General features: G+C 42.4%; 2 protein-coding genes across 8 annotated transcripts in view; one reads left to right on the top strand and one right to left on the bottom strand.

The window, feature by feature from the left end:
* Positions 1-27767, top strand: part of CHST7 (carbohydrate sulfotransferase 7) — a 79288-nt gene that overhangs the window by 32219 nt on the left and 19302 nt on the right. For 3 of the 4 annotated variants that reach the window (XR_010132606.1, XR_010132607.1, XM_019018918.4), the window contains one exon: positions 17989-18632. The exons of the other annotated variant lie outside the window; for it this stretch is intronic. The gene's annotated coding sequence lies outside the window, so the exon portion shown is untranslated. Of the gene's footprint in view, positions 1-17988; positions 18633-27767 lie in introns of those variants that run through there. 4 annotated transcript variants of the gene reach the window in all.
* SLC9A7 (solute carrier family 9 member A7) overlaps positions 19688-27767 on the bottom strand; it is a 155277-nt gene continuing 147197 nt past the window's right edge. For 2 of the 4 annotated variants that reach the window (XM_063703304.1, XM_055375637.2), the window contains 2 exons: positions 27137-27416; positions 19688-22486 (listed from right to left, as the gene is read on the bottom strand). In XM_063703304.1, the coding sequence (XP_063559374.1) occupies positions 27165-27416 (252 nt within the window). In that variant the 3' untranslated portion in view covers positions 19688-22486; positions 27137-27164. Of the gene's footprint in view, positions 27417-27767 lie in introns of all 4 variants that reach the window. The other 2 variants (XM_055375638.2, XM_019019079.4) reach the window with 2 other exon arrangements.

A 27767-nucleotide genomic window follows, 5' to 3' on the forward strand; every position in this document is an offset into this window, starting at 1 on the left:
ACCAGTTTTCCAGATGAGGAATCCGAGACTCAGAGAAGTAATTTGCCCAAAGTCATACCTGGGCTGGTGAGGGTGGAACAGTGTTTGGTGTTAGACTCCAGAGCTCATAATCCTCTCTTTTATACCTCACCTGGCCCCCGCCTTGGCATTCCCTGGCAGCACCCCGATACTCCAGCCAGGCTAGTATGAGGTGGAAAACACGCTCAGCTTTATTACTAATATGTCCCAACCACTGAACAAATAAAATATCCCTGAGCTGCCGACAGTGCCTACACAGGAAAGCCGACAACTTTACAGCCATCCTCCCCACAGGGCATCTCAGGGTGCCCTCAGCTCAACTGAGGAGAGAGGCCACATGTGAATTAACCTGAGTAACTTCTGGATGGTCCATACCCAATGGCCAGGATTTGGCAGTGAGGGAGTCAGTGAAGTTTTTTCTGGTCTGGGTGGGGGCCGTAGCACCCTGAACCAAGTCACCAAGGACCTAGGCCCTTTCTATCTTTTACATCTTGGCTTTCATTCACTGGCTTATCTTCCCACTGTAACAAGATGGTAGCCACAGCTCCAAGCAAAACATCTTCACACAACGACACAGGGTTATTAAAATACAGAAAGGAAGGAAGCTATCTAGCCAGTAAGGGGTGGAGGGGTTTTTCCTCCTGCCATGCTCTTTTTTTTTTTTTTTTTGAGTGGCAGCTCTTACTCTGTCACCCAGGCTGGAGTACAGTGGTGTAATCTTGGCTCGCTGCAATTTCCTCCTCCCAGGCTCAAGTGATCCTCCCACCTCAGCCTCCCGAGCATCTGGGCCCACAGGTGCGTACCACCACATCCAATCTTTCACCCAGGCTGGAGTGCAATGTCATGGCTCACTGCAGCCTCAACTTCCCAGGGTTAAGCAATCCTCCCACCTCAGCCTCCCAAGTAGCTGGGACTACAGGTGCACACCACCACTCTATCTCATTAAAAGAAAGTTTTTTTTTGGCAAAGATTGGGGATGGGCGGGGAGTGGGGGCTCTCACTGTGTTGCCCAGGTTAGTCTCGTACTCCTGAGCTCAAGCTATCTGCCTGCCTCGGCCTCTCAAAGTGCCGGGATTATGGATGTGAATCACTGCACCCAGCCTTAACAAATTATAAAACCTTTCCCAGAACCCCCTTTACCAGCTGACGTCCCTTTATGTCTCATTAGCTAAAACTGGGTTATACAACCTGCCCTAGCCCAATCATTGGTGAAAGGGAATGGGAGCATTGTGATTGGTTTAGACCAGCGGTTCTCAGCCCTGGCTGAACATTACATTTACATGAGGAGCTTTTTTATTTATTTTTTTAATGCCAATGCCTGAGCTCCACCCCCAGAGATTCTGATTTAAGTAGTCTGGAGTGGAGTCCCCAGACTCAGGCACTGGGATGTTTGAAAAGCTCCCCAGATGATCCTACTGTATAGCCAAAGCTGAGAACCTCTGGCTCGGACCAGTCATGGTTCATCCCCTGGGCCAGATGGGACCAGAAGGCTGCCACCGGAACAAGATCAGGATGGGGAATAAAGGGCTGTTGATGAGCACTGAACTGCTTGCCACAGTAATTTATGTGAAAGAACTTGGAGCTATGAAGTGCCAAGCAGATGTAGAGTGTTATTATGGAAAGGGGAAAATGTCCTCAATTATATATGGGTCCATTTATCACCCTCTCACATGCCTTCAAATGCTTTGTTGTCTGTAGCTCATTATCTAATAATCCATCATTGTACACTATCCACCACTGTTCTGGACAGACTGATGTGATAGAGCGAGACTCTGTCTCAGAAAAAAAAATTGTAGAAATAACATAAGCATGTGGTAAAAATAGAAATTTTTTTTTGAGGCGGAGTTTCGCTCTTGTTTCCCAGGCTGGAGTGCAATGGCACGATCTCGGCTCACCTTAACCTACACTTCCTGGGTTCAAGCAATTCTCCTGCCTCAGCCTCCTGAGTAGCTGGGATTACAGGCATGCGCCACCACGCCCAGCTAATTTTGTATTTTTAGTAGAGACAGGGTTTCTCCATGTTGGTCAGGCTGGTCTCGAACTCCTGACCTCAGGTGATCTGCCCGCCTCAGCCTCCCAAAGTGCTAGGATTACAGGCGTGAGTCACTGCGCCCGGTCAAAAATAGAATTTAACAGGATAGAAGTTTATAAAATACCTGCCAGTCTCACTTCCTAGAAGCAGCCACAATATTTATTGTAGTATATGTCTAGAAATGTTTTATGCAAATTCCGGCAGAAAAATATAGCCTTTTTATACACAAATGGGATTGAACTCTATTTATTGTTCTGCACTTTTTTCACTTATTGCTTTGAAAATCTTCCCGTTTCATCTTCTTTTTAATAGCTATATTGTATTTCATGGTAGGAATGTATTATAACATATTTAACTAGCTCCTAGTTCCATACTGTAGGGCATTTAGTTGTTATAGTTTTGTACTCTATTTCATTGCATTTCTAGTAGGGTCCTTGTATTTGCATACATGTGAGTATGTCTGTCAGAAAAATTCCTATAGCAGAGTGACCTTATATAGCAAAAGGTATACGCTTTGTACATTTTGAGAGGTAATGTTCTTCAAAGTCGGCCAACATTCACTACCACCAGCAATTTCTTGGAGCGTCTGTTTCCCAGACTTTCAACAACATAGATTTGATTTCATTTTTTCATCTTGGCCAGTTTGATGAATGGAAAATTCTTGCTGCTGGCATCCTGGCTCTCTCTGACCCTACAGTTCATCTCTGATGATGAATGATGAACTCATTCATACTTTGGGTTGTAGTCCCTGGAATGCCAAAATGAAATCAACTTCTTAGCCCTTCTACAGTCCACATGTATTTGGAGAGTGTTATTTTTGTGATTATTTTGAAGAAATGGATACATTTTGGTATAAAAATTATCCCTTTAGAAAACCACACTTCGACAGGACATCAGGTTTTAGCAAGGTTCTTGTTCAGGCGGCCTTCTTCTGGTACTGTTGCAGGGGATTGTACTTATTGACTCGAGCATAAACAATTTGGGGACCCTATCACTGGGGAAATTAGGCTGATTTTAAATAAGGTTTAACCATTCATACATTTTCTCTATGTTCCTGAGAGCCCTCTTTGTGGTCTCAGCAGGGGAAGGGCAGAAGTGCCCATTTGCAGTTTTTGAGGCAGGATTCAGACGGTTTTCTAAGAGGTTTTTTTTTTTTTTGTCTTGGCAGAGATTTTCTTCCCATGAATACGAATGTAATATAAATAGTTGGGAGTGATGCTTTTGAAAAACATTTACAAACAGCTGGTTTAACATTCTTCAGTATGCTTTGTCTCAGCCTGCCCTCAGCATGAGCAGGCCAGAAAAGAATGAAACAAAAAAGACTAAACTGGCCTCACTTTTTTGTGTCTGACGTTCCAGTTGAACAAGGTGACTAATAAATGAACCCCTCTCTTTGTGAGGTCTCCTGGCTACTCAGCCTCTTGCTTCATAGTGGAAATAAATGGAACTTGCTCTATTGAAAGGGACATTTCTGCTGAGGTGCAGTATAAAATAAGAATAGTAGGGATTAAGAAACAGCTCTGGCTCAAATTCAAGTCCACAGGCAAGTGGGAACTGTTTGGGAATTGAATAGGAAGCAGTTTTAATTGGAGAAAATAGAAAATTGCGGAGCTCAGTGATGTGTCTATAATTGGAGTCCTTCAGCTTTGCTCCCCGGCCCGCTTGGCACCCTGGCACCAAGCCAGTGGCCAGGTCTGACATTTTCTGCAGCTGGCCCTGTTCATAATTAAGACCACCCTGCTGGATGCTGAGAATAAATTAGAGCATCAGCTGATGATAAATATTTTTAAAAATTTGTTTTGAATACATATTTGTACATGTTTATGGAGTACATGTGATTTTTTCGTTACATGCACAGTGTGTAATGATCAAGTCAGGGTATTGGGGTGCCCATCACCTCGAGTGTTTATAATTTTGATGTGTTGGGAAGATTTCAAGTCCCCTCTCCTGGCTATTTTGAAATATACCATACATTGTTGTTAACTGTAGTCACCCTACTCTGCTATTGAACTTAGAACTTACTTCTTCTATCTAACTGTGTGTTCATACCCATTTAACCAATCTGTCTCCATGACAACCCCCACACCCTTTGCAGCTTCTAGTGACCACCATTCTATTCTCTACCTCCATGGGATCAACTTTTTTAGCTCACATCTGAGTGAGAACATGCAATATTTGTCTTTCTGTGCCTGGCTTATTTCACTTAACGTAATGACTTCCAGTTCTTCTGATGGTGAATATTTTTAAATTCGGAGATTAAGAGGCTGTGAAAGAGGGCCACCACATTTGATTTCAATGATGACTATATTCTGCGCCAGCAGATTCCCCTCCCATGAAATGGATGGGAGCAGGAAGAACTTTGCTGTAGAGTTACATTCTGAAAATAGCCACTGAGGTAGACACGTTTTGCTTACGGAATCGAAGCCCTTTCTAGAATGTTAAAAGGTGCCTTGGCCGGGTGCGGTGGCTCACACCTGTAATCCCAGCACTTTGGGAAGCCAAGGCAGGCAGATCACCTGATGTCGGGAGTTCAAGACCAGCCTGACCAACATGGAGAAACCCGGCCTCTACTAAAAATATAAAATTAGCCAGGCATGGTGGCACATGCCTATAATCCCAGCTACTCGGGAGGCTGAGGCAGGAGAATCACTTAAACCTGGGAGGCGGAGATTGTGGTGAGCCGAGATCGCACCATTGCACTCCAGTCTGGGCAACAAGAGTGAAACTGTCTCAAAAAAAAAAAAAGGGTGCCCTGAAGATAGATGCAGGGTACTCTCTGGGCCAGTAGGCCAGTAAGAAGCCTGAAGTCTGGCCTGAAATCCAAATGCCTAGAGGGAGTGCTTGTTTGATTTTAATATCACTGGGTCATGGTATCCAGCAGGTTGGAGACCAGGAAGCCAACCTAACTGAAGGGCTGAAGTGTGTAATTCTGCCCTGAAATAGAACATCACAGAAAGCTTTGTAAGGCATGGGAAGTGCAGCCATGATCAAGACTGTGAGTTCTTCAGTAAAGATGATGAAGTGAGGAAAGTTATGAGCAGCTTTAGGAGGGAACTCAGAGGCTAATTGAAGAAGTCGTTACATCCAGACAGATAAGGTAGACATTAGGAAAAATTGTACCAGAGCTTTGAGGTCACTTTTCCCATGATTGAGACCATATTTTCTCAAAAAGGACTCTTTACTGCCTCAGAGAAATTATAGGAACAGTAAGCCAAAAATGCTAAAATCAACATAATATTTTAAAAATAGGACCAACTGGCGACCAGCCAAGAACTGGCATATGTTAAATACACAGATTTTAGAAGTAAGAGAAGTAGATCTGTCTCTTGCTATAATAAAGAATATCACTAACATGGACATAATAAAGGAAAAAAACACATTTTTCAGGGTCTGCAAATAACAACAAAAAAGTTCCTCTTTGTTGTCTTTCTGCACCCTCCCACTTTCTCTTTTTTTTCTTTTCCTTTCTTTCTTTTTTTTTTTTTTTTGAGACAGTCTTATTCTGTTGCCCAGGCTGGAGTGCAGTGGCGTGATCTGGGCTCACTGCAACCTCCGCCTCCCGGGTTTAAGCAATTCTTGTCCCTCAGCCTCCAGAGTAGCTGGGACTACAGGCATGCGCCACCACGCCCGGCTAATATTTATATTTTTAATAGAGATGTGGTTTCACCACATTGGCCAGGCTGGTCTCGAATTACTGACCTCAGGTGATCCACCCACCTTGGCTTCCCAAAGTGCTGGGATTACAGGGGTGACCCACCACACCTGGCCCACCCTCCCATTTTCTAGCTGCTAGGAATTACAGAGGGCAATGTTGCAAAAAGGAGATGATTGGCCAAAAACGTACACATCCCTCACAAAGAATAACAAAATTCCTAACATTATTGAATGCCTTTTAAAATAATTTTACTTCATATTTATTTATGTATGTATTTATCTATTTTTGAGACGGAGTCTTGCTCTGTTGCCCAGGCTGGAGTGCAGTGGCGCGATATCGGCTCAATGCAACCTGTGCCTCCTGAGTTCAAGCGATTCTCGTGCTTCGGCCTCCAGAGTATCTGGGACTACAGGCACCTGCCACCACGCCTGGCTAATTTTTTTGTATTTTCGGTAGAGACAGGGTTTCCCCATGTTGGCCAGGCTGGTCTCAACCTCCTGACAAGTGATCCGCCTGCCTTGGCCTCCCAAAGTGCTGGGATTAGAGGGGTGAGTCACCACAGCCAGCCATTTTTATTTTTCAACAGTCAAAGGGGAAGAGAAATCATCTGAGCTCAGGAAAAATCCATGTCTTGATCCTTGGTGCGGCCATCTCCAGCAATCCTGTAGACTGGCCTCCACGATCCAATGTCCTATGCCAACACGAACCTGCTCTAGGCCACGGAGCCACTTTACTCCCACAAGACCATGGACAAGAAAGGCTAGGAAAGGGTGGAACAAACATACTGCCTCACTCTGCAGGGAGAGATACCTGCAGTGATTGGCTAGAGTTTGGCTGGTCCATAGATTCTGTATACTGACTAGCCATTCTAACCTGGGAATCTTAAAGCTGATCAAGGGCAGAGAATGAGCCTTCCTGGGCAGTCCCAGTGTGGGGGTAGGGAAACTTCAGTTGCTCATTTGACTGATAACCCCTATGGGGACCAATGGCAACCTGAATTGCAGATCTAAGCTCCAGGTCACTTCCCAGCTCTGTGCTCTCCCAAATCCCTTCCACTCTCACTTAGTGGATCGCAAACATCTGCAGGTGGCTTGTCCAAATATATATTATAAAATACTGAGTCAGTTCCTTTATTGGAGTTGGGAGCAACTTTACTCACAAAAGCAATTAGGTATGCCAACTAAATTTATATCTTGGAGCAGCTCAATGAAAGGAAAAAACAAAAGTCAACTAGGCAAACTCAGCTGTTTCCAAGTTTTTTTTTGTTTGTTTGTTTTTGAGATGGAGTTTCACTCTTGTTGCCCAGGCTGGAGTGCAATAGCACGATCTCGGTTCACCACAACCTCCGCCTCCCAGGTTCAAGCGATTCTCCTGCCTCAGCCTCCCGAGTAGCTGGGATTATAGGCATGCACCACCACACCCAGCTAATTTTTTGTTTTTAATAGAGATGGGGTTTCTCCATGTTGGTCAGGCTGGTCTCAAACTTCCGACCTCAGCTGATCCACCCGCCTCGGCCTCCCAAAGTGCTGGGATTACAGGCGTGAGCCACCGCGCCTGGCTCCAGGTTTTTATTAATACTGGTTTGGTGTGCATCCATTTGTTCTCAAGTGAGCTCAAAAGTTTGGGAAATTTTTAGCTGGGGTGGGTATCATAAAACTGGAGAGATGTTATTATCTTATTCTATTCTAGAATAAGAGGAAAAATAATGCCCATTTAATTTTTGTACTGGCTGACTCTGGGCTTGAATGACTCACATGGATTGAGATTTTACATTGAATTCCTCCCACGGTGGGAGGTGATGGCGGGAGTGTGTGTCTCTTCAGCTCTCCACTGGGGCCATCCAAGTCCAGGCAATTTTCTCCCCTCACTCCCCAGTCCAGAGTTTTGTCTTTTTGTTTTTGTTTTGTTTTGACTCAGCCTCTATTTCTTTTTAAACCTGAGTGGAGAGTTGTTTCAAGTTGAATATGACTGAAACTGTTATTGACTAGTGCAAGTATAAATAACTAGCACCCCGTGCCACTGCCACATAATTTTTCAGATTAAATGTCTGGAAATTATGAATAACATTTAATGCTGTTTAAAGTACGTTTCCAGGCTATCTGGGGGTGCAGTTATATTAGCAAACTAAATGTTTCCTATTACATTTTGCTTTGGAGTCACAATGAGGGAATGTACTTCGAGATTTCTGCTATTTCAAATATTATTTTAACATTATCCCTAAGCAGCTCCCTTAAAAAACAACTTAATGGTGCTATTGTTGTAAACATTGTCACTCATTTCCGTTTTCCTTGGCACTGTAGTTGCTAATTTGAAGTGAAAACAGGAAGGTTAAGAAAGCTTAACCTGGGTTAACAGATAAGCTTAGATATTAACATCATCCACAAAGTGTGGTTTCAGTTTAGGATGCTGGGAGAAGACCCCATAAGGACACAGCCGTTGCAAAGGACGCTCAAGCCCTTCCTCAGCCTATTTGTTCTGGAGGTGGTCCAGGAGGAAGGCTGTTACAATAGGCTGGAAAGTCATCCAGCTGGTGATAACAGGACCTGCTGAATACTCGGAAATCTCAGCTCTCTCAAGTGCTAAGCGCCAGCACCAACTTTTAGCATCTGTGAAGTAGTTTTGGTGGTCAATCCAGGGTGCCTCACCTGGTTCAAGTGTGTGGGCAGGGACAGGATAACTGAGTCCAGTCACAGGCACGTATGTTTTGGAGGCAAGACCAAGAAAAACTTGAAGAAGAGCAGGCCCAAATTGACAAACACAATTCAAGGAGTAGAAATGAGGTCCCCGTGCAAGTTCCCAGATTCATTTGGGAGGCCCTAGGCTCATTACCTGACTTGAAATGGGGGGCACAGGAAGGCCACTGAGAGAGGCAGAGCCGGTTGCAAGTTCATTGGCTTGAATCTTCTGTTCTCTAACTTTAAAGCCAGCAGGAAGTTGATTCATCCCCCTCCCCCATCCCGGCTTCAAAGATTGAAGAAAGTATGATTAAAATGCTAAAAGCGCGTCTTCCTGAGTTATTCTGCTGTAGCCCCAGGAGCCTCAGCCGAGCCAACTGCTTGCAATCCAGGCTCCATAGACCCAGAATGAACCCAGAATGAAGTTTCCCTTTGATGGCAATGAGGCTATTAGTAGGTCAACCAGCTGCATTTAGGGCCTGGCTGGTCATTTAAACACTCAAGGGAACTGTAGCAAAGGAGATAAAATTACACCCAGCTCATTGAAGTATGACTTTCAATCTTTAAATAAATAACCATGCTTTTTTTTAAAGTGAAAGCCAATTCTTGAATTATATGAATATTGAGGAATGACCTCACATTTCAATGTCACTTTTTTTTTTTTACAAAAAACCTTTTATGCGTACTTTTCAAAACAACGGTATATAAAAACCTTTATAATTCTTGAGATTAATTGCATGAAGACAGTTTTTTATTATGAATTTTCTATTATTACAGGATAGGTCTTTAAATAGTTCTGACTTAGGAATAAACAGAAGGGTCTATGATTGTTTCAGGTGATACAGAGAGTAGCAAACATTTTCATTCTCCCCAGATTCTGGGCAAGTGGAAACAGTTGTAACCAAGAAGTTTAGCAGCTTAAAATTTTAATTTTTCCTTGTCAGACATCTAGCAGCTGAAAAAAAGGACAAAACTAGCTACTTGGTAACTGCAGCTGGCTGGTAAACTGAGGGTTTGAGTTCTAAATATGCACCCAAAGATGAATATTTCATTGCTCCATATGAACAGGGCCCCATAATATTAAGAAGAGTTGGGATCTGGATTAAGAGTGAATTGAATTCTAAATCCTTGTGCTCACACCTGTAATTCCCAGCACTTTGGGAGGCCAGGGTGGGCAGATCACCTGAGGTCAAGAGTTTGAGACCAGCCTGGCCAACATAGTGAAACCCCGTCTCTGCTAAAAATACAAAAATTAGCCAGGTGTGGTGGCAGGCACCTGTAATCCCAGCTACTCAGGAGGCTGAGGCCAGAGAATTGCTTGAACCCAGGAGGTAGAGGCTGCAGTGAGCCAAGATCGCACCCCTGCACTCCAGCCTGGGTGACGGAGAGAGACTGTCTCAAAAAAAAAAAAAAAAAGAGTGAATTAAATTCTTAATCCTCTATTTAAGATTCTGGGGACTTAAGAGTTTGAGGAAACATCACACTAAGAATTCATAGACACGTTTATGTTTTAAACACAACCAAAAATATTGAGAAATGGTAGGAAATTAGCTGATAGTTTACTTAGGGTGTACTTGGGAGCTACAGGTCTCATGAAGGTGTAAGTCAGAACCGGAAGATATATAAGCATCCTTGACATAGTTCAGGGACATTCAGGAACTAGAGGCCAACACGGGGGAATAGGAACCCATTGCAGAAAGAAAGGGCCTTGTGAGGTTGCCCCGCCTGAATTAGCGGTACTTCATTTAAGTTCTTCAAATACCCCAGCAGCAGCCAGCAATAGTTCTTTCAGAGCACACATGTCTCCTTCCCTCACCTTGTACTGCCAGCGATTCAATAAAAAATATGAACCTGCATGAAAAGCAGCCTTTTGGGTAGATACAAATATTTTTTAATAAAAGGATATAAAAGAGTGCTTATGGGTACAGATGTTGGGCTGGTAGTACTCTCCATAAAAGTTTGTTGAGAAATGGGATCTGACCTGGCAACATTTAGCACTTGGTTAGTCATTGACAAAACCATCCTGAGTTAATGCCAAGTTTGTTTCCGGTCTTTAAAGCAACCCAAGTGAAGAGCTCAACACGTTGCACAAAGAAACAATGACAGATTTTTTTTTTTTTTTACTTTTTATTTTGAAATAATTATATAGGCCGAGTGTGGTGGCTGATGTCTTTAATCCCAGCACTTAGGGAAGTCAAGGCGGGAGGATTACTTGAGCCCAGGAATTCAAGACCAGCCTAGGCAACATAAGGGCATCCCGTCTCTACAAAAAATAAAAAATTAGCTGGGTGTGCCCGTAGTCTTAGCTACTCAAGAGGCTGAGGTGGGAGGATTACTTGAGCCCAGGAATTTGAGGTTGCAGTGAGCTATGATCACGCCACTGCAGAAATAATATACTCACAGGAAGTTGCAAAAACAGTACAAGAGGTCCAGTGTACCCTTCAAATAGCTTCCCCCAAAGGAACACCTTATATGTAGATCAATATCAACACCAGGAAATTGACACTGGTGAGATCTAACAACAGACCTTATTCCATTTTCAGCAGTTTTTACGTGTACTCATTTTGTGTGTGTGTATAGATCTGTGTAATTTTATTACATATAGATTTGTGTAAACACCACTACAATCAAGACACAAAGCTAGTCCATCAACACAAAAAAACTCTCTTGTGCTACCCTCATTATCATTACATACCCTACCCTATCCCACCCCTTTCACTGGCAAACACTAATCTGTTCTCCATCTCTATAATTGTGTTATTTCAATAATGTTATATAATGGAATTACATAATATGTAACCTTTTGAGATTGGCATTTTTCACTCAGTTGTAATCCTCTGGAGATTCATCTAGGTTGTCTTGTTTAATAATAGTTTGTTCTTTTTCATTGCTGAGTAGTATTTCATGGTATGGTTGTACCAGTTTGTTTAACCATTCACTCACTGAAGGACATTTGGATTGTTTTCAGTTTTTGGCTATTACAAATAAAGCTACTATGAATATTTGTGTATGGGTTTTTGTGTGGACATAAGTTTTCATTTCTTTAGGATGAATGTCCAGAAATGCAATTGCTGGATCGTGTGGAAGTGTCTGTTTAGTTTTATAAGAAACTACCAAACTGTTGCCGACAGCAGCTGTACCCTTCTACATTCCCACCAACAATGTCTGAAAGATCAAATTTTTCTACATCTTCACAGTATTTGGTATTGTCACTATATTTCATTTTATTTTTATTTTATTTTTTTCAGATGGAGTCTTACTCTGTCACGCAGGTTGGAGTGCAGTGGTGCGATCTCGGCTCGCTGCAACCGCTGCCTTCTGGGTTCAAGCGATTCTCCTGCCTCAGCCTCCCCAGTAGCTGGGATTACAGGGGTGTGCCACCACACCCAGCTAGTTTTTGTATTTTTAGTAGAAACAGGGTTTCACCATGTTGGCCAGGCTGGTCTGGAACTCCTAACCTCAAGTGATCTGCCCGCCTCAGCCTCCCAAAGTGCTGAGATTGTAGGCGTGAGCCACCGCGCCTGGCCGAGATTTCTTTTTTTAAAAAAAATCTCTTTTTTATTTTATTTTACTTTAAGTTCTGGGATATATGTGCTGAACATGCAGGTTTGTTACATAGGTATACATGTGCCATGGTGGTTTGCTGCACCTATCAACCCATCATCTAGGTTTTAAGCCCCGCATGCATTAGATATTTGTCCTAATGCTCTCCCTCCCATTGCCCCACACCCCCTGACAGGCCCCAGTGTGTGATGTTCCCCTCCCTGTGTCCATCTGTTCTCATTGTTCAGCTCCCACTTATGAGTGAGAACATTTGCTGTTTGGTTTTCTGTTCCTGTGTTAGTTTGCTGAGGATGATGGTTTCCAGCTTCATCCATGTCCCAGCAAAGGACGTGAATGAGATTTCTTTTTCAAGAGCCTTTTAACTATTAATTCAATTTTTTAGTAGTTACAGGACTTTTCAAATTATCTATTTCATATTGGGTGAGTTATAGTAGTTTGTGCTTTTTGAGGAATTGGTCCATTTCGTCTAAATTGTCAAATTAATGGATGTAGAGTTGTTTTTAGTAATTGTTTTTTCTTTTGCCTTTTAATGTCTGTGGTGTCTGTAATGAGAACCCCTGTTTCATTGCTGATACTGGTAATGTTTGTCTTCTCTTTTTCTGTTGTCAGTCTTGATAGAAGTTTTTTGTTTGTTTTCTGGTTTTTTTGTTTGTTTTCTTGTTTTGTTTTGTTTTGAGACAGGGTCTCACTCCCATTGCCCAGGCTGGAGTACAGTGATGCAATCTCAGCTCACCTGCCTTCTGGGTTCGAGCAATTCTCCTGCCTCAGCCTCCCGAGTAGCTGGGACTACAAGTGCTCGTCACCACACCCGGCTAATTTTTGTATTTTTTGTGGAGACAGGGTTTTGCCATGTTGGCCAGGCTGGTCTCGAACTCGTGGCCTCAAGTGATCCACCCGCCTTGGCCTTCCAAAGTGCTGGGATTACAGGCATGAGCCACTGTACCTGGCTGATAGAGGTTTTTTGATCTTTTCAAAGTACCAGCTTTTTGTTTCATTGTATTTTGATTGTTTTTGTTTTCAGTTTTACTGATTTCTCCTTTTATCTTAATTATTTCCTTACTTCTGCTTGTTTTGGGTTTTTTTAATCATCTAGTTTCTTGAGGTAAGTACATAGATTATTGATTTGAGATCTTTTTTCTCATGTATGTATCTAGTGTTACACATTTTCCTCTTAGCTTCACAAATTTTGATGTTGCATTTTCATTCAATATAGTTTTATTTTCAATGAATTATATTTAAGTATGTTCTTTAATTTTAAAATTTCTGGATAATTTCCTGCTATCTTTCTGTTATTGACTTCTAGTTTGATTACACTATGGTTATTTAATTTATTATTATTATTTCAATTTTTAAACATTTGTTCAGATTTGTTTTGTGGACCAGGATAGGTTCATGTTGTGAATGTTCCATGTATACCTAAAAATAATGTGTATTCTGTTAATAGGTGGAATGTTCTATAAATGTCAATTCAATTCTGTTGGTTGATGGTACTGTTCAGTCCTTCTGTATCCTTACTGACTCTCTGTCTAGTGAGTCCATCATTTGTTGAAAGAATGGTGTTGAAGTTTTCAACTATAGACTCGTCCATTTCTTCTTTCTGTTCTTTCAGTTTTTGCTTCAGGAAATTTGAAGCTCTGCTATTTGCTCTGTACATATTTAGGATTGCTATATCTTGTTTTTGGATTGACTCTTTAAACCTTATGTAACATTCTTCTTTGTCCCTGGTAATTTTCTTTGCTCTGAAGTCTATTTTATCTAATATTAATATAGCTACTCTTCCTTTCTTTTGATTAATGTTTGTATGGTGTATCCTTTTCAGCCTTTTACTTTCAACCCATCTCATTATATTAGAAATTAATGGTAATGTTTTTAAATCCATTTTGCCAATCTCTTTTAGTTTATATATTTAAACCATTTATACTTAATCTAATTATTGATATTTTAGGACTTCAATTTGATTTCTGTTTGTTCCCTCTGTTTTTATTCCTTTGTTTTCCTTTTCCTGTCTTCCTTTGAGTTACTTGAACATTTTTTAGAATTTCATTTTATCTGCAGTGTTTTTGAGTGTATCTCTTTGTATGTTTATTTTAGTGGTTTCCTTGAATTATACATATGTAACTTATCACAGCCTACTGGTGTCAACATCTTACTACCTCCAGTGAAATGTAGAAAACTAATCTCCATTTAGGTTCCTTTATCCTGCCCCTTAAATAGTCTCTTAAAAATTTTCTCTACATATATTGAAAACCACATCATACAATGTTACTTTGCCTCAACCATCAAAAATAATTTTAAAAACTCGAGAATAGTTTATTAAATTTACTCATATTTTACCTTTCCGTTGTTCTTTCTTCATTTGTGATATTTCAAGCCTCCTTTTATCATTTCCTTTCTCTGGGGAAGAACTTTAGCAGTTCTTTTATAAAAGTTCTGTTGGCAAAAATTATCTTAGTTTTCATTCATGTGAAAATGTCTTTATTTCACCTTCATTCCTGAAGGATATTATCATGGGATATAGAAATCTGGATCGAGGTTGGGCACTGTGGCTCACGCCTGTGATCCCAGCACTTTGGGAGGCCAAGGCAGGTGGATCACTTGAGGTCAGGAGTTCAAGACCAGCCTGGCCAACGTGGCAAAACCCCATCTCTACTAAAAATACAAAAATTAGCTGGGTGTGGTGACGGGCGCCTGTAATCCAGCTACTTGGAAGACCAAGGAATGAGAATCATTTGAACCCAGGAGGCGGAGGTTGCAGTGAGCCAAGATCACGCCACTGCACTCCAGCCTGGGTGACAGTGAGACTCTGTCCAAAAAAAAGAGAAAAATCTGGATTGGCAGATATTTTCTTTCAGCACTTGAAAACTGTCGTGTCACCTCCTTCTGACCCCCATGCTTTCAGATACAAAATCCGTTGGCATTCATATTGTTGTTCCCATAATTAATGTGTCATTTCTCTCTAGTTGCCTTCAGGATTTTTTTGTCTTTACTTTTCTGAAGTTTTACTATGCCATGGCTTGGTGTAGATTTCTTTGAGCTTTTCTTCTTTGGGGTTTGCTCAAGTTCTTGAATCTGTAAATTTATGTCTTCTGCCAAATTTGGGAAACTTTCAGCCATATTTCAAGTACTTTTTCAGTCTCTTTTTCTGGAACTTTGATGACATGCATGATAGATCATTTATTATGGTTCCACAGGCCCCTGAGGCTCTGTTTATCTTTTTTTAACTCTATTTTCTGTTGTTCAGATTTGATAATTTCTATTGTTCTATTTTTAGATTCACTAAGTCCTTACTCTATCATCTCTATTCTGCTATTGAGCCCGTCCAGTGAGTTTTTCAAATTTTTGTTGTATTTTACAGTTCTAAAATTTCTATTTGGTTGCTTTTTAAAAAATTATTCGCTGAGAATTTCAATTTTTTTATTTGCTTCAAGTGTGTTTGTAATGGCTAATTGAGGATGTTTATGATTGCCACTTAAAATCTGTTTCAGATAATTTCAACATCTGTGTCATCTCAGTGTTGGTATGTATCAGTTGTCTTTTCTCATTCAAGCTGAAATTTCCCTGGTTCTTGGTTTGACAAGTGCTCTTTTTATTGTCCTGGACACTGGAAGAATTATCTTATGAATCTCCAAATCTTATTTAAATCTTCTATTTTAGCAGGCCTCCACTGACACCACACTGGTGGAGAAAGGGGCACATCACCTGGTTACTGCCAGGTCAAGGTGGCAGTCCAGAGATCCTGGCTTCCCACTAGGGCTTTGCTTACAGGAGAGGGGATTTTTTTTTTTAATTGTGGTGCTTGGTTTCTGTCTTTTTAGAGTGAACCTTTCCTGTCCTTTGGCTAGAGGTAACAGGCTTTTTTCAGGGCTTTTTTTGTGTGTGTCTGTCACAGTTGGCATTTCTGGCTTGCTGGCTTCTTTAGCACACAACATTCAGGATATAGAGGCAGCAAAAAGAAAACTCAGGGTCACAGTATTCCTCAGTTGCCAAGGTTCCTAGTCAGTTGGCCTTCTTCTCTCCACCCTTCAGACTCTTATCTTTGTTTTATACATAATATTTGGAGTTTTCAGTTATACTTTGTGGGAGGAATAAGGAGAAGTGCATCTATTCCATCTTGTCAACTAGAAGTCAGCCCATCTGGCTGGGCGCGGTGGCTCACATCTGTAATCCTAGCACTTTGGGAGGCTGAGGCGGGCGGATCACCTGGGGTCAGGAGTTCAAGACCAGCCTGGCCAACATGGTGAAACCCTGTCTCTACTAAAAATACACAAATTAGCTGGGCGTGGTGGTGCACGCCTGTAATCCCAGCTACTCGGGAGGCTGAGGCACGAGAATCGCTTGAACCCAGGAGGCAGAGATTGCAGTGAGCCGAGATCATTGCACTGCACTCCAGCCTGGGTGACAGAGCTAGACTCTGTCAAAAAAAAAAAAAAGTCGGCCCATCTGGAAATTGGTTTTTATTAAAGACTGAAATTTTGACATGGTGGCTCTTTATGTAAGTAACCTGTTGTGGAGGCTAAAGTAACTCCATCTTGGATGCTAATCCACTATGTTGACTTGTGATTAACCCTGGTTCCAGGAATGCCTCTGAGATTTCCAGTTCATCTATTGTTCCTTGTGTTAAGAGCACATCCTTACCATAAATCCTGCCCTTAGATCAAACTCCTACTCATTCCCTCTGAAACACGTGTACCTTTTCCTGTGGTTTATAATCCCTGGGTCTGGGGGTGGGGGGTAATGGTGTGGAGATCTACCTGCCTTGCAGCTGCTCAAGACCATACTTCTGTCCATAAGTTCCCCGATAAAATCACCCTGTGACGACAAGCTGGACTTATCTGCCTCCTTCTTTGGTTTCTCAGCCCCTTCTGCATTTGGGGGTCACTTTGCTTATATAGCCCTTTCATGAAACGTGTACTAGCAAAATACTAAAGATTTATAGAAAGGGGCTGGGCACAGTGGCTCATGCCAGTAATCCCAGCACTTTGGGAGGCCAAGATGGGTGGATCACTTGAGGTCAGGAGTTCGAGACCAGCCTGGCCAACATGGTGAAACCCTGTCTCTACTAAAAATACAAAAAAATTAGCCAGGTGTGGTGCTGCACACCTGTAGTCGCAGCTACTCAGGAGGCTGAGGCAGGAGAATTGCTGGAACTCAGGAGGTGGAGGCTGCAGTGAGCTTAGATCATGCCACTGTACTCCAGCCTGGGCAACAGAGTGAGACTCTGTCTCAAAAAAAAAAAAAAAAAAAAAAGACTTACTTATAGAAAGGCCTCAAAGCATTTCTGAAATTAGCTTTTCCTTAATGCTTAGTTTGAATCTTTATTGCACATTTTAAATCTTGAAACTGCCCTTCCCAAACTTTGCATCAGTAGTTCTATTAAGCTGATGGACAGTTTCACTCCATTAGAAAATGTCAAATTTGGTACACATCCAGGATCAGAGGAAGGATCACAGGAGAGCAAGAAACTGGTGACAGGACTAGTTCAGACACTCTAGAGTCAGCCCACTTTCCACTGCTCACATAGAGTGACACAAGCAATGTGTTTAAATGAAAGAAGAAAAAAGTTCAGGTGCCACAAAGGTAGAAAGCTGGACTCACTGCCTATCTACAGCCTCAGTTTTATAGAATCGTCAGTTGCTGTTGGCGTTTTGCACATATGAACTGGTACATAAGTGAAGAATGGATGGGTACGTGGTTGGTGCCTAAAGGTACGGTTTCAATCCCAGTTCCTCCTACACACTACCCAGAAGGTCCCAGAAAGCCCTGTTCTCAGCAGGCGCTCCACAACAGCAGCTGCAGAAAGCGCAGCCATGCTAACAGAGGCGCCCCCAGAGTTTTCCCATCTTCACCCTCACCCAACACCTCTTGGGTCATTTTCTCCTGGTCTGTCTTCACAAACCAGAAATGATTGATACTGATTCGGTATGGGTTTGGAAGATTATAGGTTTCTGATTTAAAAGGCCTTATGTCGTCAGGGTCCAACAGACTTTCTTTCTGGGGATTTCTGTGTTCTGAAGTTCAGACGTCCTTTGTTCCTTCCCTTCTAGGTCAGTCACCACGAACGGGGGCACTCGGCATGCTGCCCCAGCACTGGAGAAGTAGCGCTGTGGAGGCAATCTGTCACACTGTCAGAGTCTGGGACTTGACTTGCTACCAACTGCTGTGCAATTCTGCTGAGCAGGAATATCATGAGCTGTTCAATAATGACGGGCGCATTGGTTGAGATGAAGTTCCCAGTAAGGAAGTGACAGTGCAATGTGGATATTTATGGCCGTAAAATAGGAAGAGCTTTAGTTCCCAGGCTGAACCTGCCACTGCTGGAGCCATTTCAACAAGGCATCCTCACAACAAAGAAGAGATGTGATTTGGTACCATTTCACATCAGCAGGTGTCCGGACGAAAACATCAGTGTGAATAAGGGCCAAGTGCAGTCCTGTCTATCTTGATTAAATTACTTAATATTATTAAATAATAGGTCTGGGCAGTATTGTTTTTAACCTGACTCATCCAGCTGTCCTTCAAATAGCTCCGTCTCCCTCTACCCAGAACTGATTTTTAAAAAGTAATTTTTCTCCCTGGGCTGGGAGAACCCTAATGAACTGAAACACACTTTTACTTTAAAATTTTTCTATCATCTGGCGTTTTTGTAATTATACTATTAAATGACTCTGGAGTCATGTTAATGACAGGATTTGTTTTGTTTGGATGCAGTTCAATTGCATGGTTTGGGTAAAAGCTAGTCTACATACAAAGGAATATGAAGACTGTGGAAGAAACTGTATATTGGGTTTAAGAATTTCAGCAATTATCCAGTAAGAACCTAAGCATTAAGCTGCAATGTCAAATCCACTTGCTTCAGTCTTACTAGTTGATGTTGCCAACAGTTGTTGGTGATGCCTTTTTCAGGGTTCTACATTCAAAGCCTGTTAAAGATGGTTACAGGCAAGGAGGAGTCACAGGCAGAGGCTAAAGTATATCTTTTAACCCTAATGCACATTTTAGAAAGTCTCAAAAATCTGTTGCTGTGATTTTTACATCTTGTGTTTTTTGAGACAGAGTCTCGCTCTGTCACCCAGGCTGGAGTGCAGTGGCACAATCTTGGCTCACTGCAACCTCCACTTCCTGGGTTCAAGTGATTCTCCTGCCTCAGCCTCCCGAGTAGCTGGGACTACAGGTGCACGCCACCATGCCTGGCTAATTTTTGTATTTTTAGTAGAGACGGGGTTTCACCATGTTGGCCTGGCTGGTCCTGAACTCTTGACCTCAGGTGATCCACCCACCTTGGCCTTGGCCTTGGCCTTGGCCTCCCAAAATGCTGGGATTACAGGTGTGAGCCACTGCGCCCAGCCCTATTTTAAAACTGAATTTCTTCAAGCATCTAAATCAGAGGCTGGCAGAAACTTTTTCTGTTAAGGCCCAGATAGTAAATAGTTTACTTTTTATGGGCCATATGATCTCTGTTGCAACTCCTCAGCTTTGTCATTGTAGCGGGAAAGCAGCCACAGACAGTAAGCAAATGAATGAGCCTAGTCATGCCAATAAAACTTTATTTACAAAAAAAGGCAGTGGGCTGGACTTGGTTCAGGAGCCAGCTGTAGTTTGCCAACCCCAGGCCTAAAGAAAGCTGGAGAGGAATAGCTTACACCCAGAAAAGAACCTCTCAGTGAGGGAAACAGACTAAGAATAGTATCACACTACAGCCTTCTACCAACAGATGATACTTCTTTAAAATAATACAAAACAAAATTAGCTCAGCCAGTTGTTTTATTTTGAGTTTTGTTTTTTTAAAAAAAGAAAAGCTTTGAGAAAATGTGTTAAATATCAGTAAAGGGCAGGAACACACATGGCTAGCTTTACAATAGCAATCTAAACATACACAAAGGCAAACATTGAGTAAAATGCTAGGGAAAGACGGCACTTTGGGGGCCTACTGCAGTTTTCCTTATTGCACATAAAGGTTGTGGATAACTCCAAGTCTTTAATTTTTCACAGTTATACTTTAATGTCATTTTATATAACGTTTATTTATATAACATACTATAATGTTAATTTTATAAAACCACCAGTTTGCTACTGTTGAATGGAAATAGAAGACAAAATTCTCCCCAATTACACTATGTAAGCTCTCTATAAAAATTCCCTAGAAGGTCACATCATTCCATGTTAAATTCGTCCTATTCGATTTTAAAAATTGCTTTTCAGCTATTAAATGAATCTTGATGGCCTTCTCATTTAACCATTTTCATGGACATAGTACAACTTTCCAAGTAAAAAGTACCAGATGTATTTTATGTGAAAAACAAAAGGACAACTTAGGAGGAGCTGGCCCTACTATGAAGTCACACATTGAACGATCAATTTCAGTGGTAAATTCCCAATCCATAGACTTAACACCCACACAACTGAAAATCATCCCTCTGCTTCTCCAAAGCCCACAATTGGAATAATCACAACACAAGTCAGCCCCTAAATGTCCATGCGGTTAAGTCATCCAGTAACACCTGAATTGTAGCCTTTTTTAAGTGCTTGAGACAGCAGATGTTGAGGTTTCCATGCTGTTTACAAGTCCTTTTCTATCTGAGTTCCTCCAACATATACAGGCCCAGACAATTTTCCACTGGCCAAGAGTTGACTGTGACACTTGGTGATTCTGTTAAGCCTTTTGAAAGGTGGTCATCAGAAGGAGAAGGTGACTTCTGCTGTGTGCTCTCCTGTCTGTTTCGGACCTTTTCAAAGGGCAGCACAGCAGGCAGCCCTTCCTTCTCATCTTCTCCAAGGCTCAGGTAGCAGAAAACCGGCTGCCTGTGTGTTCCATATGGGCCACGACTATAGTATACCCTGCTTACAAAAATAAGACTAACATCAAAAACTTTGGTTTTGCTCTTTACAATTTTTGCTAGCACTGGGTGACAAGATGTGTTTAATTTTTTAAAAATGTCTATGAAAATTGACACTGGAAAAAACTGTTTATCTCTAGGTCTTGTTTTGAAAGGATTGTTGATGAGTCTACTTGCTTTTCCTAGTTAAGACACTAGCAATGGTTTCTACAGTATTTCTCTATATGTTGTTTTCAGGTTTTAGAAAGGGGGATGATCTTTTTAGGTATCAAAGTGGTAAAAGCAGTATTCAGATGGGTTGTTTCTAAACTACAACTCTTGGCCACTAGATTCCTTTGACTTACTGTATCAGAATGTAGCAGCCAACACTGGCAATCCAGAGTGTCAGTTAAAGAACAACAGAAGAGCTCAGAACTCAATGATACCAGTCTAATGTATATGAAAGACTTGTTCCTGAACTAATTAATCTATAGAATCAACATCAAAAGGCAGACAAGAAACTTGTCAAGTTCCCCACTTTTGAAGTGGAATAAGAAGTCATATACTTGTGAGATCAGCAGGCTGACTTTCTAGCAGCCCTCATTGCAGATAATCTTTCACAACAGATGGTAAAATCAGCTTTCTGATACACTCTTAGAACTCACAACGGGTGCACAGTAGGTTTCCAAGTGGGTGATTTTCACCTCTGATGAGATGCTCTAACACCCTGCCACTGTTTTTCCCCCTAAGTGCATCAGTGGTGTTTCTACATTTGGAAATCACTTGTTCACATTAAACATCTGGTATGATTACATTAACTTCTACTGCAGACAAGGACAGGGAGAGATAGGATGACGGGATGACGTCAAACAGACCAACAGACCTCTATTTTGGAAGGAACTGTTAGTTCTTTGTCCTAGACCGAATCGTTCATGGATAGCTGAGATACCCTTTTGCATGTTTTCTAAAGAGATTCCATTTGTCAGCCAAACCACAGAGGACATTTTCAGGTCTAGAGAACACAGCCTGAAGAGATCCTTGCTGTTTGCTTGATGAAACATTTGATGTCGCAGTGTGATTTCTGCCTTCCAGGCATCAATGCTTATTTGTCTGATCACCCCAGTAACCACCCTGGATGCTCGGATCCATATGCCCTTCCTGTGCTTGTGTCCTAGGAAGAAATGTGGCCTTATTTAAATTCCAAATTTTCTTCCCTAGGAGAGAAAGTTCAGGTTTCTGGTAGTTCTCAAAAAGTGTACTAAAAGGAATGGCAGCTTTCATCTTCTCTCTGTCAGGGCTATACAAAAGTGTGCATCTCCTTAATTACCTGCTACGGAAACCACCACCATCACCATGTGATAGCAAAGGACCACAACCTTCTACTTTGCTCCAGCAGTAAACGGGCCCACCCTTATTCTGAGGAATCCAGTGTGGACTCAGGCATGAGGACAGGTGAAGGAAAAGAAAATCTGACTCCAGAGGGGACTATTAATTTAATTCCAGGTGAAATTTAAAAAAAAAACAAAACAGCTTCCCAGCAACCTTCATGCTTGATTAGTCAGCAGCTCAGTTAAGACAATACCTTCCCTTTATTCCCCACAAGTGGGAACCAAGATGACAGGTTTTTAGTTCTCCCCATACATACCCCAAGTCACCCTTCTCTTTCCTCGAAGGCTCCACGGTTTTCGTGATCTTTTCAGCTGTACTTTATGGAGTATGTTCTTGAGTTCTGCAAAGATTAGCATCAAACTCTCTCACAGCTGCCCTGTCTGTATTATTGATCAATACTCAGTTCGTTTCACATGACTAACAATTTAAAAAAACACCTTCATCTGCTGGGCCATTCTTTAAAACCAGATTCCAAATAGTCTAGAGGTCTGCTGCGAGCTCTAGACTAAAGGCTCTTGTCAATCCTGGCTGCACATCAAGAACACTCCTGAGGTTCCAAACAAAGCATGGATTCCAGGTCCCACCTGAAGCTACTGAATCTGAATCTCTGAGGGGAGGGCCCTTGCACTGATTTAAAAACAAAAACTGGCCAGATGATCCTAATTCACAGCCAGGGTTGAGAACCTCTGCTCTAGAACATCGGACTCTGCTGAACTGTCGTCCCCACCAACCCAGAACAAATACGTGTATAAGATGGACTTGGGTTTACTCTCTTGGAAGAACTTTGTTTATTTGGATGTACCATTACTTAGCAGTTTCAATCTGATCTTATGCCAGACTGGCAGCAGATAGTTGGCCTTGTGTTGAATGATGCCTGACACGGCATAGGCAAAATGCTTCTAGATGTGGAACCACTTGACGAATGGATTCACATTCCCAGGACCCCTGGTAAGGTCAGGGTTATTCTCCACATCTTACAAACAAAAATTAGGACCAAAGGTCAAAAATTAGGACCAAAGTGCCTTACTTTGATTCACCAAATATTTGTAATCAAATAAGGACTTAGAACACTGGAAAGCAGTTCTGATTCCAAATGGCTGACAGCTCGGGGTTAGTGACAAAGGCAAGAAAGGGAGACCAGCCTGCATTTCCAGCTTCCTAACACACAAAGAAAGGCCGGGGTAGGGTTACTGGGCAAATGCTGCAACTAGGTTCTGGGCCCTCTCTTCCCTGGGTAGGCCTTCTGGGTGGGCCTCCTGCCCTATGCAAACCATCCCCAACCCACCTTGTTTACATTGGAACTACACTGTCGTAGACAGCAATTCAGGGAAGAGGACAAGCCATAATTAGGATTTCCTCCCTGTTTCCCCTGTCATCTCCACACAAGAAAACCCTGATGGGAAGCCCACCCCTCTAGTTTTGGTCTTGGCAATCTACATTTCCTTGTATGTGAGTAGATCAGAATCAAATGTTTGCAGTGAAGACTACAAGACCCTTTGGGGATAAACACAACACTCTATGAATTGAACTAAGACTAGGAAGGGAAACTGGGTGGTTATTTTTCTTCCCTAAGAGAGTCATTTCTTGTAATCTTGTAAAAGCTTTCTAAAAAAAACCCAAAATAATGGCCAGGGGTGGTGGCTCACGCCTGTAATCCCAGCACTTTGGGAGGCAGAGGCGGGTGGATCACGAGGTCAGCAGATCGAGACCATCCTGCCCAACATGGTGAAACTCTGTCTCTACTAAAAATATTAAAAAATTAGCTGGGTGTGGTGGCATGCGCCTGTAATCCCAGCTACTCGGGAGGCTGAGGTAGGAGAATCGCTTGAACCCAGGAGGTGGAGATTGCAGTGAGCTGAGGTCATGCCACTGCACTCCAGCCTGGGGGATAGAGCGAGACTCCATCTAAAAACAAAACAAAACAAAACAAAAAACAAACAACAACAACATAACAACAAAGTCTTGAGGTGAACAAAGAACCATCACCAGGATGTCTGTTAGTTTTTTCCCTCCAAAATTAAGTAAGCAATATAAGATAAGCAAAGCTTTATAAAGACCCAACCAAAGACCCAAGCAGCCTATCTCTCCATCTCTGCAAAACAAAAACAAAAATGAAAACAAAACAAGCCTTGCCTTTTAGATTTATATGGCATGACTGGTCATTACTAAGATAACTCTGCTAAATAAAAAATCCTGTGCTGGTTCTGGACTCCAGCACACATATAATACAGGCCTCTGCCAGGCCTGGTAGCTGCTGTCTGCAACCTCACCCCAGGATATAAGAACTTCCCTTCCAGGGGCTATGAAAGCTCTTTCTCTGGCTGTGGGGTGTAGGTCTTATTCTTAAGTCCTTCACTAGCCTAGTTGACCCTGAGGGCTCATGGGTTTGGGTAGGTTGTTTAGCATTTTTCAAACTTCCAAAGCCCATGGATGACCATGAAATCAAAATGGACTTTATTGTAGATAAAAAGGAAAGAGGAGAATAAAAATCATTCAACTGTATTTTTTTTTTTTTTTTGAGACAGGGTCTCATTCTGTTGCCCAGACTGGATTGCAGTGGCATGATCTCAGCTCACCGCAACCTCTGCCTCTTGGGCTCAAGCAATCCTCCCACCTCAGCCTCCCAAGTAGCTAGAACTACAGGCATGTGCCACCATGCCTGGCTCATTTTTGTATTTCTGTAGAGACAGGGTTTTGCCATGTTGCCCAGTCTGGTCTTGAACTCCTGAGCTCAAGTGATCCTCCTGCCTCAGCCTCCCAAAGTGTTGGGATTACAGGCATAAGCCACTGTGCCCGGTCTCAATTTTATTTTATTGAACCATATGAAATTGCCACTCCTGTTTTTTACAAAATGGTCGAATATCAGCAAACTCATATGGCTCAACCTAATTAAATACGTATTTTCCTGATTTGCACAAATTATCAATTCAAACACAAAGTTGTGAAGCAATGTCTTATTTAAAAATTAAGCATTAAACATGCGAATTGAGAAGATTAAATGACTGATTTCACTACGGGTGGACTAGACTGGGACACAATATTTTGTCTGCCATCATAAGAAAAACTGGCCAGTATGGTGAAACCCCGTCTCTACTAAAAAATACAAAAAATTAGCCAGGCGTGGTGGCGCGTGCCTGTAATCCCAGCTACTCAGGAGGCGGAGGCAAGAGAATCGCTTGAACCCGGGAGGCGGAGGTTGCAGTGAGCCGAGATCGCGCCACTGCACTCCAGCCTGGGTGACACAGCGAGACTCCATCTCAAAAAAAAAAAAAGGAAAGAAAGAAAAAAAGAAAAGCCCACGTTACTGAAAGCATTTTTTAGAAATTGGGTTGCCAAAAATAAGCTAGCACTGAAGCACAGAGACATTAGGAGAAACTGAAACTTTTCCCGAGAGGTCTTTCTGTATTTCAGCACTACAGGTGTGGGCAGACAGAACAGCTCATCCAGAAAGAATCCAAACTGAAAACCTAACTTTCAAATCACACCCACATGTTAAGCTGGTGCAGCAGCCTCCCCAGATACAAGGAAAATGACCCTTCTCTGCATGGCACTCAGTGGTGTAAAGACACTCGGACTCTTAAGCTTATAGAAGACAGAACTTTCTAGTGGGCTGAAAATACTTAATGTTCCATTGTTTGCCCTCTGATTCCTCAGGTGGCCACTGAAATCTCATGCATTCGTCGGCTCAAAGTTTGGAATTCTACCCAGTCTTGAGACTACTATCTTGTATTTCTTTGCAGTAATTTTTTTGCATTGAGATTTCTTTCCCTCTGAATTCTAGCCTGGTGCCTTGTAGGTTTCTTGCTGCCTTCCCTTTCCCAGATAATAGCATCCTACAAAATTTGGTGTTATTTCTAAACCCAGAGTAGATACTTCAGTCCTAGTGATTATTTCCCTAGGCTGTCAGCTCATATGGTAGCCCTCAAAAGTTGAATGCTGGCCAGGTGCAGTGGCTCACACCTGTAATCCCAGCACTTTGGGAGGCCAAGGCAGGTGGATCACGAGGTCAGGAGTTTGACACCAGCCTGGGCAACATGGTGAAACCCCATCTCTACCAAAAATACAAAAAATTAGCTGGGCATGGTGGTGGGCACCTGTAATCCCAGCTACTCAGGAGGCTGAGGCAGGAGAATCACTTGAACCCGTGAGGCAGAGGTTGCAGTGAGCCAAGACCACGCCACTGCACTCCAGCCTGGGCGACAGAGTGAAACACCATCTCAAAAAAAAAAAAAAAAAAGTTGAATGCTTTTTGCAGTGATACCATCATCAGTTTCTAAATACCTCCTTTCCTCAGATTAATCAAAAAATAAGAGTATAACACTATTTGCCTTTGGTTTTAAACATTTCATAACGACTTCTTTATGGATATAGCCAGAGAAGGAACTATAATTCTTCATTCCATGTTGAAATGTTCATGGATGTATTTTCAAATCTTCAGTCTAGAAAAAACACAGGCAGCATAAAGTCAGGAATCCTGATATGAGGTTGCAGTCAAGCAGCCTTCGTTGCCAGAGCCTCCAAATTGCTTTTTCATGTTTTCTGTCCCATTTAACACCAGTTTCCCATAATCCTTGGAGTTCTGATCTCAATTGCCTTCCTTCTCTTTAACTTGATAATTCTATGGTCAGCTTGACTTGCACTGCTGTGTACTGAGATGCAGCCTCTCATGGGAGGAATCCCCCCGCCCAGCACCTGCCTCGCCTTGTTCAGATACTGCAGGTGAATGAATTAGGAGACCATTAAAGCATGCTATTTTTTTTGTTTGTTTAACTCTGAAACAGCGCACTACTATGTGAAAAAAGTGGGAATAGGTCTACGTTTGTCTGAATTTAGAGACACTTTTGCCTCACCATCTGCATTGTGAGTTAAATTTTAAGTATTACGATAGCTTCAGACCCCAATAAAATAGAAGAGTTAGTTCAATCTAGTCACTGCCCCACCTCAGACAACACTAGGGCTTGCAGCTGTCCTCATCCCATCGGGAGCCTACCCCATCGCGCCAGGGCTTGGGGGGAAAGTCAAGCATTATCTTCCAGAGGAAACACTAGGCGGGTGCCCCGGCTCGAAACCTTCTGGTCTCCCATTCCCAGGTCTCGCTCCAGCACTTCCTCCGAGTTGCTCTTCGTTCTCCGGCTGCCCTCCAGACTCGTGGAGGCAGTGTGCGAACTTGAGGAGCCATTTGCAGTCACTGTGCTGTCCCCGTAGGTCAATGTCAGGTCGCCTTCGGTCAGGATGAAATCAGAGTCTTCCTCTCTCAGTGGCTCTTGGTTCTGAAAAGTGCAACCAACAACAACAACAAAAATGAGAGACTGGTATCTTCCAGGTTTGGCACCAACCCCAATCCCAATCCCAACTCCTCATCTGAAAACTGGGGACTATGAAACTTGCCTGCCTTGAGCCTCTAGCGTGGTAACTGGATGTAAACTGTAGAGGGCCAGGCACGGTTGCCAGGACTAGGACTTAGAATACTAGAAAACAGTTCCTAATTTCAATGTCTGACAGCTTGGGGTTAGTGAAAAAGGGAAGAAAGGGAGACCAGCCTGGATTTCCAGCTTCCCAATCAACACACAAAGCAAGGCCAGAGTAGGGTAATTGGGCAAACGTTGCAAATAGGTTTCAGG

Source organism: Gorilla gorilla, chromosome X (genome assembly GCF_029281585.2).
Source record: "Gorilla gorilla gorilla isolate KB3781 chromosome X, NHGRI_mGorGor1-v2.1_pri, whole genome shotgun sequence".
NCBI classification, from domain to species: Eukaryota; Metazoa; Chordata; class Mammalia; order Primates; family Hominidae; genus Gorilla; species Gorilla gorilla.